Here is an 18,152-nt window from a genome sequence, read left to right as displayed (position 1 = left end):
TTAGCCTCTATAATAAAAGCTTTTAAATATTTCTTGATATATTTCTTATTTGATTATTGTTTGATTATTGAGTGCCTGGATTGCCCTCCTGATAGTCCGTTTTTTTTGTTTTTTTTTTGCTTTATTTATTTATTTACCCCTGTTCCAAGAGCACCCAACACACTTTTTGGATCTACATCTGAATACAGAGCTAACAGTCATCTCTTTTTCCTCCCATTTGTCACGTATTGTTCATCGTGGGTGATAAATTCAGCAAGAGAAGGCGAAAGAGTGTCTGTGTGTATTCATACCCGTCTCATGATGCCGATGGCTTCAGTGGACAGGAAGCGTGGATAGCGGACTTCATCATTCACAATGCTGTCAAACACCTCCTCTTCATCATCACCTGGAAATGGAGACTACACACACACACACACACACACACACACAAAAAAAAAAAAAAAGGAGAACACTCACTTAATGCGATGCAACGCTTTTTACAGATTTGACTTTTCCAAAATCAGTGTGTCAACCACAGTCATGTTTTAAGTGACGGTGCACATCCACTTCTTTCTGTAAAAGGTGAGCAGGAATGTAAACAAGGTTTCTAAGACTGTGGAACTGCAACATGCAAAGGACAAATAAAAAACACATTTAAATTTCAAATAAATAAATAAATTAAAAAAATTTAAAATATATAAAATAAAAGTTTCTCCTGCAGCTAGTAACGACCAATGTTAAACTTCATCTCGACATACAGTCAACATAAAAGGATGGTATACAAGGCTTCTTATCTGCTCCGCCATCACAGGGGAGCATATTGATCATCTCCACATTTACTTCGACCTGACCTTATGGTCACATTTTCATATCTATTCATAAATACGAAATCAATATACTTTCGCTCTTGGCTAGTGTTGGATATGATTCTTGATGTTTGATCTGTTATTTGATCGTTTACAGTACAGAGTGATAGAGACAGTGGGACTACAGCAGCTAAGGTTTGCTGGTAAGATTCGGACAAGGAGCACTGAAGTTGCATCATACTATGAGTTTTAGACCCCTTAAAATAACAAGTTTGTAATTTGTGTTCAGCTTTCTCTGCACAAACACTTTAAGAGCTTTGTGTATTTGTTCTCACCTCTCCCACCAACATTTCATAGATGAGGACCCCCAGTCCCCACCAGTCAACTGCTCTAGTGTAGGATGTATCTGTTAGGACCTCCGGGGCCAAAAACTCTGGAGTCCCACAAAATGTGCTGGTACGGTCCCCAAAGCCCATTCCTGCAGACGGAGGCAGACAGAAGAAACTGATTGTGGCTAAACGCTTTCAGGGGAATTGGTGAAGCAGGCAGTCAGGACTCGGACGTAACATGAAAAATAAAAATGAGCCCATCTGTTATTAACGTCGATACCCACCTTCTTTGCACAGTCCAAAGTCAGCGATCTTCACGTAGCCATCTGTGTCTAGCAGCAGGTTGTCAAGTTTGAGGTCTCTGGGAGAGAGGGAAGGTAAAAAAACGTATCAGAGAATCCGCACAGTGTTTCATCAAACACAGCTGAGAGCACACGAGGAGTTTAACAGAGATACAAACAGAGCAACAGTTCCCCGGCTACACTAGCTGCTCTGTGAGACTCCACTGTGGCTGCACTTAACGCTAACTTCAGCATGCTGAGGGCTCTGAAGGATGTCGGCTTGGTGCGTGTCAGCTTTAACATGCTCACCATTATGTTTACCAAGACAGCTTCTCCATCGGGCTTAACGCACACACATCTCATGCACATATTTGCATGGATACATGTTTTTGTAGTCTGTTGCTTCTTCACTAGGCATAGATGACTTTTTTACACCCCAACTATCATGTGTGGAAACAGGATTGTGTGAGGCTGCACTCACCTGTACACAATCTTATGGTCATGAAGGAACTGAAGTCCAAGAACTACGCAGGCCGCATAAAACCTGAAGTCAAACCAGAGAAACATTATTACAAACCTGCAACAAAAAAAATGTAAAGCTCATACTGATGACTACTAGAATTATACTAAACACATATCTTCAGTGCCAAAGCTGCAGGCTTTTGGTTTACTTTTTGATTACTGAAAATAAATGACTTAACTAATAATTCAGAGGAAGGACTAGACAAACATTTTGCTTCTTCTGGCTCCTTTTTGATTATGAAATGTTAGTTAATGTTGCTTATTTAAAATCTGCTATATAGTTACACTATTGTATTTTTCATATGCATATTATTTTTTAATAAAATATTCGAAATAAAGTATATTCATTTCAATTCAATTTGCTGGATAAACTGGACACCATGGAAATTTTTATTTTAAAATGGTGTAAAAGCCAGGGTTTTTCCAACTTTTATTTACTTTGAGTGTTTTTTATAAGATTATATGTGAAATATTTTTTTATAATATTCTGTAGACAAGACAAAAATAAAATACGAGAAACACCTTTTAGTATGATATAGTTCATAACAACACCACTGTTTAAGCACAATTTCACAACACTCACATGCCCATAAAAGCACAAAGAGTTTTTGGTTTCTGTAATTGTTTCTCTCGTCCAAACGGGCCACAAAAACAACATAAATGCTATTTCAAAGTAAGAGATGGGACGTACTCTTTGGTTTCCCTAGACAGTATGTGCTTGCTAAGTTGCAGTGGTGGGATGAGGAACTTTTAATTAAAAAAACAAAAAACAAAAAAACAAAAAAACTTTATTTGAATAAAAAAATAAATAAATCATAATAAAAAAATAAAAGCAGCTTTATCTATTAAAGTCACACTTCTAACTTCTCATATTCACTTTGGATGAACTTTGAATGGTTTTCTTTTGTCCCACCATCACTTATACTAAATATACATTTTCACAACAGAAATTTTGACATGTCATAGCAGAAAACAAACATGCAGATTTAATAACATTTATCTTTAACAATGGCTGAATTCCACTCAGGGAAGGTCTTGGTATTGTGTGTGCGGGCTTAAACAGCTTAAATCGGACACTTAATGGAATTGAGCCATTGTTAATGTTAGTAGTTGCACCTGTGCTTTTCCTGCTGTGAAACAGGTTTGTTGCTATAAAAAACTACCTCTTTACAGCCAGTACAGGTGGAACAAATACTGCGGCCAACAGTGCGTTCAGTATATATATGAGCATGTCAGTGTCGCTTTAAGACAGACATAAAATGAATGTGACTCCTTTATCTAGTGCCTCCAAATTGACCATAATAGCAGGGCTCATTGGGGCTACAAATAGAAACTGAATTCATTGGAGGTAGAAGTAAAAGTTGTAGCTCTACTTTGAGATTTCAAGTTATTAGAAAATTTGAAAAGCCCTGAAAACGTTTAAAATCATTTACTTTCAGGGGTTTACAGACTTGTGGGAAAATTCAAAGTGTGTTTACAGTCTCACTTATCATACAAACAAATAACTGTTGGTTTTTTTTGAAGTCTCTATTTAGGGTTTCTCTGTCTCCAACACACATATTCAGCAGTTACGTACACAGCTCGTGGCTCTGTGAAGACGTCTGTGTGGATGTGCATCATCAGGTCGCCTCCAGCAGTGTACTCCATCACAAAACACACGTGCTCTGGAGTCTGGAAACACGCAAACAGGTTGACCAGGAACGGATGGTGCGACAGGTTGACGATCTCAAAGATGCGCTTTTCGCACATCAGACTGCAGGAGGAAGGGAGGAAGAGGATGCAGAGGCAGGAAGGGAAAAACGAAGGATTGAGGGGAGGAGAGGACATTTTCACATAATTAGATAGTGTTTATTTTGGTCCATGAGACACCCACACTCATCCCACAGATGAACTGTAATCATGGTGATTTAAAGCACAGTGGCACAGATTAAACACACTGAAATGTATAATCAAAGAACCAGGAAAAAAAAAAAAAAAAAAAAGCAACCAATCACACAAACACGCAGAGTGCTTAACACACACAACACACACCTTTCCACCTCATCCCGAGCTACGATATCGCCTTTCTTCAGAGCTTTAATGGCGTACATCGTGCTCGTCTTCTTGTATTCTGACAACAACACCTGGAGACAAAAACATGCAGCGATAAGTCAGTTTGTTTCTCTCTTAAAAACTATTAAACAACAACAAAGTTGTCTGAAGGCCTCTAGATGTGCATGTTTTTTGGACGAGAAATGAAAACGATAAGATCTGAATTACAGGATTTAAACCTGTACACTTTTCCCACTGTTTGAAACTTTTCAGCAACTGCTTTTTGTATGAGCATGATCAGAATGTATTTAACAAGGAGTTCCTCTTTTGCATGTGATGGACATTTATTGAAGGCTGCCATTTAATGCAAGTGAGAACTTTATATGCTTATTACATACACAAACACAAGCACTCAGTGGCATAAAGAACACAAAAAAGCTTTTTACTAATTGTCTTGTATATTTGTTTTTCTGGCTGTAAACATAGACTGTATAAAGGCTGGCACCATATATTTCACTACACAATTATCATGGCCAAAAGTGTTGATAATGATAATATTATTGCTATATCTACTGAGGAAAAAAAGTATCAATCAAATGAATCCTTAACTTTGTTAATTGCACATTATGAGTCATTTTTTTGGCAAATTAATTCTATTTAAAGTGTTGGGAGGTGGAGAGGAAACCTGTAAACTGACAAAATCATACAAAAAGACCAATTATACTCAGCATAAACGTCTTGGTGGCTGCCTGAAGAAAACGCTGTTATCCAGAGAAGCCAGTAAAACACTTATTATGAAATTCAAGAAATACCATTCTGTTCTTTGTGTTATTACTGAACTGTTTGGGAGACGTTGTTTAAAAGCCATTCATCAAACCGTACCTTCCCAAAGTGTCCCCTGCCCAACACAGCGATCAGCCTGAAGTCCTGGAGAGACAGAGGACCTTTCCTCTGTTTACTGGAGAGATGGACACACAGTCAGCAGGAACATTTGTATTGGATAACAAATGCAGAAAAAAAAACCAAAAAATAAAATCATATGAGCTGCTCAGAATAAATGACAGCAGAATTTGTCACGGCAGACATGGGAGCTGTGAGCGTGGGTAGAGTGATAGCTGTCATTCATTTTCATCATTTACACCTGTGCTTTCACGTCAAAAAGCCCCATTATAAAACATACACAGACAAGAATAGAATATACAGAAGTATATACATAAAGTATATGCAAAACAGCAGACTAAAATGACAGCGTTGTTGTAATTATGTTAAAAATAATAAAATAAATGTCTTAAATGAAAGCATGAAGGTGTGGTGTTTGTGTGCGTTTGTGTGTGTACCTGCCCACGGACGGGGTTCGGACAGGGCACTCAGGGGTGAGGTCTGGGGGGGAGAAGGGCTCGATGACGGGCAGTCGGTCCTGACAGGGGACATGCGAGGAAAGGGCCACAAAGGAGAAGACACAAAGAGAGATGTGCAGAGATGGAGAGATAATGGAGGACAAGAGACATGAGTTCATGACAGCAGTTTGGACGTGACGCACAGACAGGATTTCATATTTATCTCTGCTATCAGTTTCAAACCTAATGCCCCGAAACCATGTGCAGCGTTGCTCAGTTTTTTGGAGACACTGAGAAACCTCAAAGACAATCACTATGGTTGCAGTGTCATCTTTGACATAAGTTAAACTTAATCTCTCCACTGTCGGCCAGTCAAATCACATAAATCAACTTGTTTTCCTCTTTTTTCATATTAACAATAACCACTAAAAATAATCAAAGCATCCTTTTCAGTATGAGCTGTCTGGGTTCACTATGAGCCTCCAGAGCTGACAATAAAAAACAATTTAGATGAGAAGATAAAATAAAGCTGTTGCCCTGCTATTTAATATAATTTTGTGTGTGATATTTATCCATTTTGTGACAACAGAGTTATTTTGCATTCGTGTCACGTGGACTGTCGAGATTACGACTCACATCTATGACTTGTTCACATCATCAGACGACTGGAAAGAGAGCTGAATCACTACAAATCGGTTGTTTGAGGGTTAAAGATAACCTCCTGACATCATAAAACTACGTCTTTGAAATTTAGATTTAATGACATAGTATAACAACTGACTCTGGATGACATGAGGCGTCCATATTGCTTTCGTTTTTAGGCACTTTTATCTTAGTAAGCACCAAGTTATTAGATATATTTTCAAAAACACTACGATAACCGATAGAACGTGAACACAGCATTAAGATGCAGCTGTTTTTGGAGCACATGTAAAGATTTCTTCAAACACATTTTTACAATTTTATTTACCTCAAAATGAAATGTTTTTTTTTTGTTCTGTCTTGTTTGTCAAGTTTAAAAATAAAGTAAAAACTTGACCTAAATTGTAATGATAATGGCTTGGATCATGAATCATTGCATTATTCATTACCAGTTTTCCATGTTTTGATTCATCTCATAACTTAGTTGAATGCAGCTGGTCTTTATTTGTGAATCACGGCTTGGGGATTTTTTTTCCCCAAGATAAAATAAGAGATTTCCACAGCTAACACACACGCACACACACACACACACACACACCTCCCCCATTTCCCGCGCTTCCTCTCTCTCTGTCTGTCTCACCGGGGTGTGTACGTCCGTGTCTCTCTTGTAATCGCCTCTTATTGGAGAGTCGCTGTCCAGACTCAACTTCTCTATGGAGACCTCCCTGAAAGATTCACACAGACACAAACAAACACACCGACAGAGCGATGCAGACGCACAGATGAACAGAGACAAACACAGGAGGGCTGTTAGACGAGGGGCAGAGAAAGCATCAAATGCTTTTTACTTTGCCAGGAAACACAAGGAAAAAGGTTCAAGGAATGCTGCTGCTGCGTTTGATAGCAAAGTCTGACTGACGGCTATCAAACGTCACATGTCGATGCCGGGTGTTTTTCTCCAGTACAATGAAGTGGAGTGTGTGCTTCCGTGACACTAATGAACTGTGTGTTTGTGTGTGTGTCTCACCCGGAGTTGAGTGTGAGGCTGTGCGCGTTGGGACTGTAGGTTCCTGAGTTGTTGACGGTGGGGATGGCGTTTCGAAGCAGCCTCACCCACGTCCCGATATCCACGTTCATCTGACGAGCCCGAAGGAAAGCCTTGCCTGCAAACACACGTACGCACACACACATCTTAAGTAAGTGATGTCCGTCTCACCGTCTGACTGTTCTGTATCGGCTATGATTTAAAAAATCCTCAAACTCTTTCTTTTACGGTAACATCTGCCTTTAAGCGTTACACTAGCATGCACATCTTGGACTATTATCTCTGTAAATAGAACAAATTCCTGTTCTTAATACTGTGAACTTTTGCACATTTACTGGTCAATATTTTTGTACATTTCTGCAAAAATCAGATATATTTTACCCATGTTTTTTCATGGTTTTTTTTGTATTTTTATCGAACATGTTAGAATATTCTGACTTTTGCACCCCTGCGTCATTACTTTCTCCTACTATGCTTATACTTATGCACAAAACACCAAGGGAAATTCCGTGTATGAGGAAAAATACTTGGCAATATTATTTAATTATTCAGATTTTTGCTCTTTCATGATGTGTTCATTGATTTCAAATATACGAAATCTTAAAGGGGTAAAATGTAGGAAAAAAAGTAGATTATGGCAATGTCAATTACAGTTGAAGTAATCCTGATATTCACAGACATCCAAAGAGAATTCCTAATAGTCTGGTATACACTCTTAAAATTACGTGATAATAAAAAAAAACCTCCACTATCATCGGAAAGACAAATAGTTGTCCTTGTCTTCAGTTATTTAAGACCTTTTCAGGCTTTGGCTGACTCGTTTTTGCTGCATAATTTCTCTCTGTAATTTTTTTTCCCGATGTTAATATTTCATTTTTACATCTTGTCAAAGTGAGGATGAATCTCTTTGTCCTCTTTAGTCACTCTTACACTAATACGATCATCATCATCATGAAGGACTGAGATTTTCTCACCACTAGATGGTGCTGTGCTCTAAATGAAAACAGTGACCTGAGTAACAGAAGTCTTTTTTTCCTTCAGGTTATGTTCATTTTCTTATTAAGATAAAACTAGTTTCAGCACAGCTGCTGTTTGTTCATTTCAAAAGGTTGTCGATATAAACTCTGCTGAACCTGTAATCATTTTTAGGAGTTTTTTCTCTCTTTCCTCTCTGCTCTGTTTCTTCCTCACCTTGCTGCTTAGAAAAGACCTTCTTCTGTCTCTGGAGGCGAGGAACTCTCTCAATGACCGGGTTAAAGAAGGTCACCTGGAAAAAACACATGCGCACACACGCACACACGCACACACGCACACACACACACACACACACACACGAAACATGAAAACAGGAAAATTACACACACACATTTTCCGATGTCACACTTAGACAATTGAACCTTTCAAGTATGATGTATCAAAGCGGTATTTTTCAGCACAGGTGCATGTGACAGCTTGTGCGTGTGTGTGTGTGTGTGTGTGTGTGTGTGTGTGTGTGTGTGTGTGTGTGTGTGTGGGCAGGTTTACATGAGCACCTTTGAATATCTTTGTGTGTATTTATAGCACTTCCACAGGCAGGTGCCAAGTTAGCTTTGTGTCTGGCTGTCCCCTTTTTCTTTAGTTTTTGGGGGTTTGTGTGTCACTTTATGTCCAGGTGTGTGTATGTGTGTGTACCTCGGCCAGCAGCAGGCCCTGAGGCTCCAGCTCCAGCTGAACTCTGTGTTTCTGGTTGTCCAGGAACTCCTCCAGCTTCAGGTACTTCAGAGCGCACAGCGAGCGGTAGTCCTTCCAGTAGACTGCAATCTCCATCTCCCTGGACTAAAACACACACACACGCAGGCACCCAGCGATGGTTAATATTTGATTTGATTTGATTTATTTTGCACATATTAAAAATGACAATGTTATACATTTTTAAAAAAGGAAACATGCAGGGGAAACCCAGAAAAGCCTCACGGGGCTTGACAAGTGGGAATCCTTACAAAACTATCAATCAGTACACACAACCTCTTAAGATTAAACAAAAACAATTATAAATATATACATATATACACTTTTTTGAATATAGGCTATAATGAAAATATAAATAAGAGGTGGGACAGGCAGATGAGGACAGAAATAATTATGTAAAGAAAAAGAAGAAGAGTAGAAAAGGTAAACATGAACAAAAACACACATCATGATGGACTATCGTTAAAATAGGAAGTTTTTCACTGATTTTTTTAAATTAAAGGAGAAGGTTTAAACAGGTGAGGAGGAAATTGATTCCATATCTTTGAACTTCTGTATGTGATACTAAATTGGGAAGAAGTGGTTCCTGATTGGGGGGGCAAAGCTGGAGTGGTTTTCGGGTGTAGTACTTATGAAATTGATTGTTAGCGATAAAGGGTTTATGAATAAAGGGGGGAATGTACTGACCCTTTCCAGCTCCACAGTGAAGGTCTGGTCCCAGGCCTGCTCTCCCACAGTCTTCCACGGTGTCTGACCCACCACGGTATTATCCAGCTTCAGCACGGCACTCACCTCAGCTGCACACACACAAAAAGATCAGCGCATTTTATTCCCTCCGTAAGTCGAATTCCTACACAGAACCTGGCACTTTAGCCCTGACCACTATAAAAATAAAAGCTACTGTATGCTCACAGTACAAATATACAATCGAAGTACTGATAAATGATTGTGATTAATTTCCTTGGAGACACTGCAGAAAGTGCAAGACCAAAGAAAGGCCGGCTGTGAAAAGTCTGCTCAGAGTATTGAGACACTTCAGCTAAACGTGCTGACGCTGCTGTGCCGTAATGTGTGAGCACCGACCCACAGAATCTAACCTCAGCAACCTAAAGGGACGCACGGTAAATTAATGCACTTAAGATAGATTTGCTACATGTGCTAATGTGCAATGTCTTACCACTTACTGTGCAATAATATATATTTCTCCTGTAAAAATACCACACACCGTGTGTGTTTCAGTTATCCTGTGCAACTATCAATCATGGACATACATTATCTGCAAATGTAAAAGGTTTATATAGTGAATACAGATTTCATATTTCTTTATTTTATATGATCGAATTTGTATTTTGTAATAATTTATGCCTTTTTGCACTCAAATCTCTTTTTGTTTTGCTTTTTCTCCGTTTCTGACTCTTGAGCTTGCTGTAACGTGTAAATTTCTCTGGTGTGGGATTATTAAAGACTTATCTTATCAGTTCAAATCATTAATCAAAACTCACCTTTCGAGAGCTGCTTTTCATGTGTGATTAATGTTGGGTGTTACATGTTTTATTGTGCTTTCTATGATCACTGTAAGGTGAGCTCTGTAATTAAAATGTGTTATTATTCTTATTACTCACAAACACAGTCACACACTCATACGTCCACTTACAGGAGAGCTCGTCTGTCTTGCTGGGCGTCTTCCCGCTGACTGAGCCGCTCCGTCCGTACAGTCCCTTGCTGCCTCTCATGAAGGACCTGGTGTCTCCGGGGCTGTAGCAGGGCAGCATGACGGCTGTCCCTTTACTGCGACCTGGGACCACCTCCAACAGGCCCACGCAGCCCAGCAGCTGCACCTGTAAGGTACCTGAAGACAGAGGGGAACAACTCAGGTATGACCAATTAGAGGCCAAAAGCATCATAAAAACAAAAAATTGTAAATTCAAGGCTAAAAATCTCTAGATATGCTGTTTTCAATTTACAAAGCCTGAAACAGGGTTAGGAACTCTTTTTTTCCCCCAGTCTGTCACACTACTAAATCAGAGTATGGCTTTGAAGCAGCCTCAGTGTACCGGGGTTGAAAACTGAATGCAAAAGGACTGATTCATTTGTTGCACTGCATCCACTTTTTTTGACGTCTGATGTGATTTGTGGTGACTGTTGCATGATTTTGTTGTTGGCTAGATGACGAAGATTTTTTTTTGTGATAATAAAGTGAAATCAAATCAAAGATAACAAGCACTTGCAAAAGCCAAATACCCTCTTCCAAAAAATAGTCAGAACCGGTTCAACATACGAACAACTGGCCTTAAAATCAATGAAAAGCCATTACAAACCCATCACATATGATCATATGGGATAATAAAACACACTTAATTCTAATCCTTACTGTCTATATACTTAATTGTAATCATATGAATCCTATCCACTCACACTTAAATTATAACATCTTCCAAATTCCTTGGTCTTGCATCTTATTTTTGTCACATAATTGTAAAGCCCTCAGTTTAGGTTTTAAAGGTGTGTTGATGCACATGTTGACTCTATATCTACTTGTGGATCTAGTTGTGTGTGAAACAATGTATAAAACTAATCAAATGGGTAGGTTTTTCAACACAGGATAACCACATTGCCACAAAAAGACCCAAAATGCTGTTTTTCCATTTCTTTGAGGTAAGAATGATGTGTGGTTATGACAGCAGTGTTTTATCACTACAATTTTCTAGCAGCAAGTGCAAGTCTTTAGTACAAAAGTCAGTCAGACTAGCAGTGTATATAAACACAGCACAACATGATTTGAAGGCAAAACTGAAGCGATTCTTTTGTATTTTGTTGTAGAAAAGTTGAAGTGGTTATTTAAATGGTCTTTTCATTCACACGGCAGGAGAGCAAAATGTCATTATACTACTTTAATCAATAAGCTGGCACCACAAAGACACTAACTTCTCTGTGGTTTCCATAGTGACAGTGCGTTAGTATGTCAAACGCTTCACTGTAAAAGCTTGTGCTTATCTAATCTGGGGTATACAGTGCTATACAAGTTGCAATTGTCAGTGTTTATCTGTGATGATTTCTTTTAGAGTGAGCTTTCTTGACTTTGACCTGCAAAGCTTTGTTCTGTATTTACATACCAGTGAGAGGAGAGGGCTTGTTGAGGGTGCTGTACTGGTTGTGGAGGTAGGGGGCGCCATGGCGAGAGCTGAAGACAGGGGAGGAGGCCAGGACAAGCTCCTCTTTGATGATGCTGGCCTTGGGATGGTCCTCCGGCAGCTCTGCAAGACGCTGGTCCAGAGAGTCCCTCAGCAGGTCTAACCGCTGAGACGCCTCGCTCAGACGAGACTGCGCCTACAGAGCATCGACACAGAGCACCTTTAACACGCATGCATTATTAGCTCTGCATCTGAATTTAAAGCACACACAATCCATTCCTCCTGTCATAAGTTTGTTACATTTCACTGGGGCTGCACAGTATGCAAAAGAAGATGATTATGTGATTTTTGCTGCGGTCTGTGCCAAAAAATAAAGCAGCAACAACAATGCTTAATTTATGATGGCATGTTGTATAACATTTTCCTTTATTAATTAATTATTTTATTATTTGCGCAGCCCATATTGTGCACAATGACTAACAATAAGAGTAATAATTAAATAAAAACATTAAAAAAGAGTACTGCTTTGAAAGTTACTTTATGGGCTCATCAACGCATGATGAAGGAACCAGCAACCAACACCAGCACAGATATATAGCATATGATGTTATTTTGAGTTGTGAGGTCATGTGTAATTTTGGAGCAGCTGTCATGAAGATGTTTCTTAAACATTTGTTTTTTTCATAAAGAGCAAACAGTAATTAAAGCTGCTGTGAGATGAGACTCAGACTTGAGACTAAATTACTTTGTAGTATCTTTTATCATTTTTTTCTGTCTATGTTGGACCCATAAAGCTTCAAGTTTATCAGACGCCTTATAAAATGATGATTGCTGTAAAAACTGTTAAGAAAAAATAAATAAATAAATGATGGTGTACAGGCTGGAGACAACATCAGAAAAAAAGTTAGAATGTTTTTGTCTCCAGGTTGAGATCCAATGAAAGAAGTCTTAAGTTTCGCACTACGAAAATGTGAGATATGAAAAGGCTTTGCGCGTTTTGCAGGGTACGTGTGTGCATTTGTGTGTGTGTGTGTGAGAGCAGTCTAACCTCAGAGAGGGCTTTCTTGTCTTGGACCTTGCTGGCCCCTAGGAGCCTGAGCACATTTTTGGCCCCCTCAGCGACAGCATGCTCTACCCTGTAGTGATGCCTCAGCTCTTCGATACGCAGCTCCATCCCGCAGAGGTCCTGGTTACCTGCAGTGTTGGGATGGACACATTACATTACTGTGCACCAGAAAAGAGGATTTTACACAGTGCAGCTGAGGCTGTGATAACATAGGATGCTGCTTTAATCCCACATGCAACTTTTACTCAACTATACGCTATAGTTCAAACTTGGCAGGTGCACATTAAGACTGTAGACTTTAGTTTTGACAATAATATGTTATAGGGAACTCCCCTGGGCTAACTAAGTCAGGTTAATGCCTTAATGCATGTCATGCATTACACAAGAGTCAGACAAAGAAAACATTAGCAGCGCCTGGAGGGAGGTGAGCAGCCTCTGAGTGTTTCCCAGTAAACAACATTAACTTTAGTCCCAACTTCCAAATAGCTTTTGGATTCGCATCTTTAAAAGCAGACACAGCAATCAGAACCCTTCTCATTCATGCTATCTTTAAAAGAATACCTCACCCCACAAATGACCATTTGTATATCAATAACACATGCCGTGTCACATTGAATTCATTAACAAAACTTTGTTCTTTGTTTTTTTTGCATCCATCCGGTGATCAAAGAATGCAAAAACAGAGAAAAATCTTGATGAATTGATGAATTGAAGTCCCAGGGGTCCACGTTTAACGACAGCAAACCCACACCAAAACATTAGTTTACAAACTCTTACACAACTCATGCAGTATAATCTAAGCCTCAGTTATCCCAGGAAATGAACAGAAAGTGACATTTAATCTATGATCTCTTAACAGCCAGATGCTTTTTACAGAAACAGTAATTTTACCTCATTGAACACAAGGGTTGCTGTTCTACCAGGGTACAAGGTAGATTTATTTGTTTCGTTTAAAAAATTAAATTACAATTTCTCCTTGATCCTGCTACATCTTTGGAGTTGAAGGAGGAGTTGATTAAAATCAGCAGCTACTATGAAAATTCAGCGCTTGTTTGAGCATGTTGCTGCTAATTAAGTGAGATTAGGTGTTAAAAACCACCTAATTCAAGATCAAGAAAAGAGTTCATGAGAAAAACCTGCCATCATAACAAACTCTTTAATAAATCAAGACCTGCTTGCAAGCTTCAGCAGGAGAGGCATTAAATATGAAAGGTCAAGTGAAAAACTTTAAATCACATCATATACTAACAACAAAAAGTGCTAAAAGACAAAAATCATATTTCCAGTCACTCTGTACTGCAGACTAAAAGCCACTTCAAAATGCAGCAGTGAAAACACTAACAATCATTTATTTCACCCCTTAAATGGAAAGGTCTGGTAATGTAAGTGAGATTAAAGAGAAAATTAGGCTCTGTGCTATCAGTCAAAAGGAAAAAACACACTCAAGCTCCCTCACTCAGAAAAACAGTCATGGGGTCAGCCTCAGAGTAACACCCGTGGAGCACAATTACAGCTAAGTGGTTAGCTTAATGGCACAAGCAGCCTCTCACAGGGAGCAACAAACACAATGGAGTGCACAGATACGCAGAGAGCAGAGGAGGCAGGAGATAAGGAAAAAGGACAACAGGATAAATAGCATTCGAAAAAAAAGTGCATTTGCCCTTCAAATGCCAAGCTAGTGAAGAGGAAGGACACAAAGGAGTGATTAAAAATATTTTTTATGACTTATGGGCTGTTCAAAGTGCTGCATGAGACAGGAGGAAAAAGAAAGGAAAAGGGGGAGGCAGGGGTGGAGATGGATGTGGATGCTTTTATCTCCTAATAAGGTGTTCTGCCTGAAGCCCAGACCCTGCTAGATGACCTCTCCAGCGGGTGTGGTGCCTGGAGACTGTCTGTCTGTGTACACTATACACACAACCCCGGTGTGTGTGTGAGGTTTTAAGGAGAGAGAATAACCTGGAAAGATCCAAAGACTATGTGGGCACCAGCTCAAAAGCAGATAATCCAAGTGCTAAAGTTATAAGAGTCATATGTATAACTGTATATACAAGCAATAAAATACTTACAGAGAAAGTGTAGAAAGGCTTACTCTACATGCATTGTACATAATTGAAGATCAGATTTGGGGGAACTAAACTTATATTAGAGTATACCACAGCCTTAGTACTGCACTCCTATAATACTGTCGGACTCACGATGGACTGCTTGAATTTAGGGTCAAAATCAACGCAGCAGAACCTCACATGCATTCTTCTGTCTTTCTAAAAACTTGCTATCTACTTCACCCACGATGCAACGTGGCCACGGTTCGGTAAGGAATGTAGATATGTTACGCCGCTAACAGCTAATGTAGCCTGAAGTTGCCAGCCTGAAGCAGAGATGAGTAGCAGCTCAAACTCAAATCGTCATATACAGTATACCCCGGTGAAATTTCAGGGAGGTGTGAAGTATTACATACCACCAAAGACTAATGTGTAAAATTGGTGGCGTTCTCCTTAAAGTACCAAAATGTTTGCTTACATGGCGGTCGCCCCTGGTTTGGAGAAGCAGGCAGGACAGGATCGGGTACCGAACTTTGTACTTAAAAAGAGTCCTATCCAAATTAACTCAGTACAACAAAGTACCTATTTACAAGTGTCAGTACCTGGAGTGCATCTGGCTCAGAACGCTGGGTTGAGACAAGAGGCGGAAGTGCTGCAAAAGCGCCACAAATCAGGGAAATCAGGAATCGGGAAATCAGAGACTGCTCTGCACATATCTCCACAGAGACATGGTTAACCCCGAACATCCCAGATCAAGCTGTTGCACTGGATAGACGGACCTTGTTGGGAGCCATAAGGACACAAGACTGTTGCAAATTCAAAGTGTGCACTGAAGGAATTGAATGATGCGATCAGCAGCAAAATGCCCAAAGAACCGCATGGATTTTCCTTGGAAGCTGCTGATTTTAACCAACTCATCCTTCACGTCCTAAGATGTAACAGGATCAAGGACAGATGAGATTTCATTTTTTAAACTTTGTTAAACTTAAATTTTGTTTAAACTTTGTATTTTTAAAAATCGACCTTCTACCTTCTACCTTCAAAGCCTGCAAGCCGGCTGCAGAGCTCAGAGGCTGGCAGAGCCATTACACTCAACTTCAGACAGAAAGCAAAAGGGCCCTGAAGCCAGGAAGCCAACCACCGAGCACTGCAGCCACTTGCCAACAAACTATATGTATTGTTGCAGCACAGATCTGCTGTGACAGCTTTGGTATGTGATCTATTTTCTTTTCTACATACTCATATCACTGCTATACACGCAAACAAACACACACAAACAGATGGACACATTCAGAGGATTAGCTCGATGTGTGATCAGAAAAGAGCATAGAAGTAGAACTGTGCTCTATGAAGTTACTCCTGCAGCTTGTTCAAAAATCACATTTTTCCTATGACAGAGGAAAAAAAGTACAGAAAAAGGTACCGCATTCCAGGTACCAGAACCAGTTAAATGTGACTGGTACCCGACCCTATGCACGACACAGTACTGACACAGAAGCTCAGTGACTTATGGAGTCTGGATGAGGAAAACATATTTTAGCCACCTTAAAAAAGGGACCCCCTACAAAAAATAATATCAGTTATGTGTGCGCTATATTAAGCACATTTTTACCGCTTTAAGACTACATTTTCTTGACCGTAGAACTTCTGTAAGCATACGAACAAGCGCAGCCGTGCCTTGCACTCTATAATAAGCTGTTTGAGTCCAATTTTCAGCAGTTTATGGTGGAACAACAAGAAAAAAAGAGTGACCGTGAGAACAATGACAAAATGCTGTTCACTGTAGAGACAAAAAAATAAAATACCTTTACGAACAAGAATATACAGAGGAACTTTTGCGGAGAGAGACTGAATCGACAGAAGGAGAGAGAGGAAGTTCTACAGCTGAGAAAATGTAGTGCCAAAGTAAAGGGCTGTCTGATGGCGAGGTACAGCAGTGAGAACATTCTTAATATAGCGTACTCTTAAACTGATATTGATTTTATGGGTAGGCCTTTAAGTGGCTGAAATAGGTTTTGCTGCTGCCTCCGTCCTCAGCAGTACATTCTGGAGCTTCTGTGGTGGCTCTCCAACATCTACTGTATGTAATACACTGACTATAGATAAGTATCTCACACATCTCCACTTCAAAAAAATCACAACTACCTTGTAACATCTATAATACTGTCACGTTACAGCAGTAGAAGGGACACCGAACCATAAAACCCAGGATTTTTCACATAATGGACACAAGGGGATAAAGTATGACCATTACCTTCTTTACCTTAAAAACCCATTTTTTTTATAACCATTGCCTGACATGAGCAAATACAAATATATAGCCCCAAAGGGAGTACAATATCTTTAAAATCTTTTGAGTCCTCCCCCTCTCCCATCACTCTCTCCCTGCTCCCTTGCTGCATTTTACCAAACCACCCACTTCTTGTGACCATAATCAATCGGCCCTGTTTACCAGGAAAGGACCCATAATGGTTCACAGCACTCACTGCCCTACACAAACTCTCCCACCTGCCCTGCGGTGGCATTGACCACTCTGCCCGACATATAATGTGTCAGAAAGAACAGGAAGAGAACAGGACATCACATGTTTGACTGAAACTTAATGTGTACAAACACGCTGCCGTACATTTATTACATGTGATCACCTGTCTAGACAATGTTTGTGCTCTGCCTCAGTGCACACCAGGATATTGCTGTTCTGCCAGTGTGAGTGAGCATATGTGTGTGTGTGTGTGTGTGTGTGTGTGTGTGTGTGTGTGTGTAGGACTTTTTATTTGCCAGTCCTTTTGTTGGATGTTTTTTCTTTTTGAGTGCATCTCTGTGTGAATTTGATTGATTGTGGTAATGCACCAGGTGGGCCATTTCACAGGCTTTGTGTAACTCACTCACACATTTGTTCACCGTACGCACGCACACGCACGCACACACACACACACACACACAAACACAAACACACACACACACACACACACACACACACACACACACACACACACACACACACACAAAAACACACAAACAAACAAACACACACACACACACACACACACACACACAAAAACACACAAACAAACAAACAAACACACACACACACACACACACACACACACACACACACACACAAAAACACACAAACAAACACACACACACACACACACACACACACACACACACACACACACACACACACACACACACACACACACACACAGT

The 18,152-nt window shown here is 39.8% G+C and overlaps 1 protein-coding gene across 3 annotated transcripts in view; it reads right to left on the bottom strand.

The window, feature by feature from the left end:
• The window catches only part of pkn1a (protein kinase N1a), a 66,035-nt gene that overhangs the window by 3,562 nt on the left and 44,321 nt on the right, over positions 1 to 18,152 (bottom strand). For 2 of the 3 annotated variants that reach the window (XM_088075593.1, XM_088075592.1), the window contains exons 6-21: positions 12,880 to 13,025; positions 11,814 to 12,027; positions 10,355 to 10,549; positions 9,388 to 9,497; positions 8,644 to 8,787; positions 8,164 to 8,239; positions 6,955 to 7,090; positions 6,526 to 6,652; positions 5,286 to 5,365; positions 4,831 to 4,906; positions 3,949 to 4,040; positions 3,494 to 3,670; positions 1,877 to 1,939; positions 1,399 to 1,475; positions 1,121 to 1,263; positions 291 to 398 (exon numbers count right to left, since the gene is read on the bottom strand). In XM_088075593.1, the coding sequence (XP_087931719.1) occupies positions 291 to 398; positions 1,121 to 1,263; positions 1,399 to 1,475; positions 1,877 to 1,939; positions 3,494 to 3,670; positions 3,949 to 4,040; positions 4,831 to 4,906; positions 5,286 to 5,365; positions 6,526 to 6,652; positions 6,955 to 7,090; positions 8,164 to 8,239; positions 8,644 to 8,787; positions 9,388 to 9,497; positions 10,355 to 10,549; positions 11,814 to 12,027; positions 12,880 to 13,025 (1,964 nt within the window). The remainder of the gene's footprint in view (positions 1 to 290; positions 399 to 1,120; positions 1,264 to 1,398; positions 1,476 to 1,876; positions 1,940 to 3,493; positions 3,671 to 3,948; positions 4,041 to 4,830; positions 4,907 to 5,285; positions 5,366 to 6,525; positions 6,653 to 6,954; positions 7,091 to 8,163; positions 8,240 to 8,643; positions 8,788 to 9,387; positions 9,498 to 10,354; positions 10,550 to 11,813; positions 12,028 to 12,879; positions 13,026 to 18,152) is intronic. The other variant, XM_042484774.2, reaches the window with a different exon arrangement.

This window comes from Plectropomus leopardus, chromosome 3, assembly GCF_026936395.1.
Source record: "Plectropomus leopardus strain MGB_pleo_1.0 chromosome 3, ASM2693639v1, whole genome shotgun sequence".
Classification (NCBI taxonomy): Eukaryota; Metazoa; Chordata; class Actinopteri; order Perciformes; family Serranidae; genus Plectropomus; species Plectropomus leopardus.
Note: the sequence above shows the minus strand (reverse complement) of the source record. Positions and strands in the feature narration are given on the sequence as shown.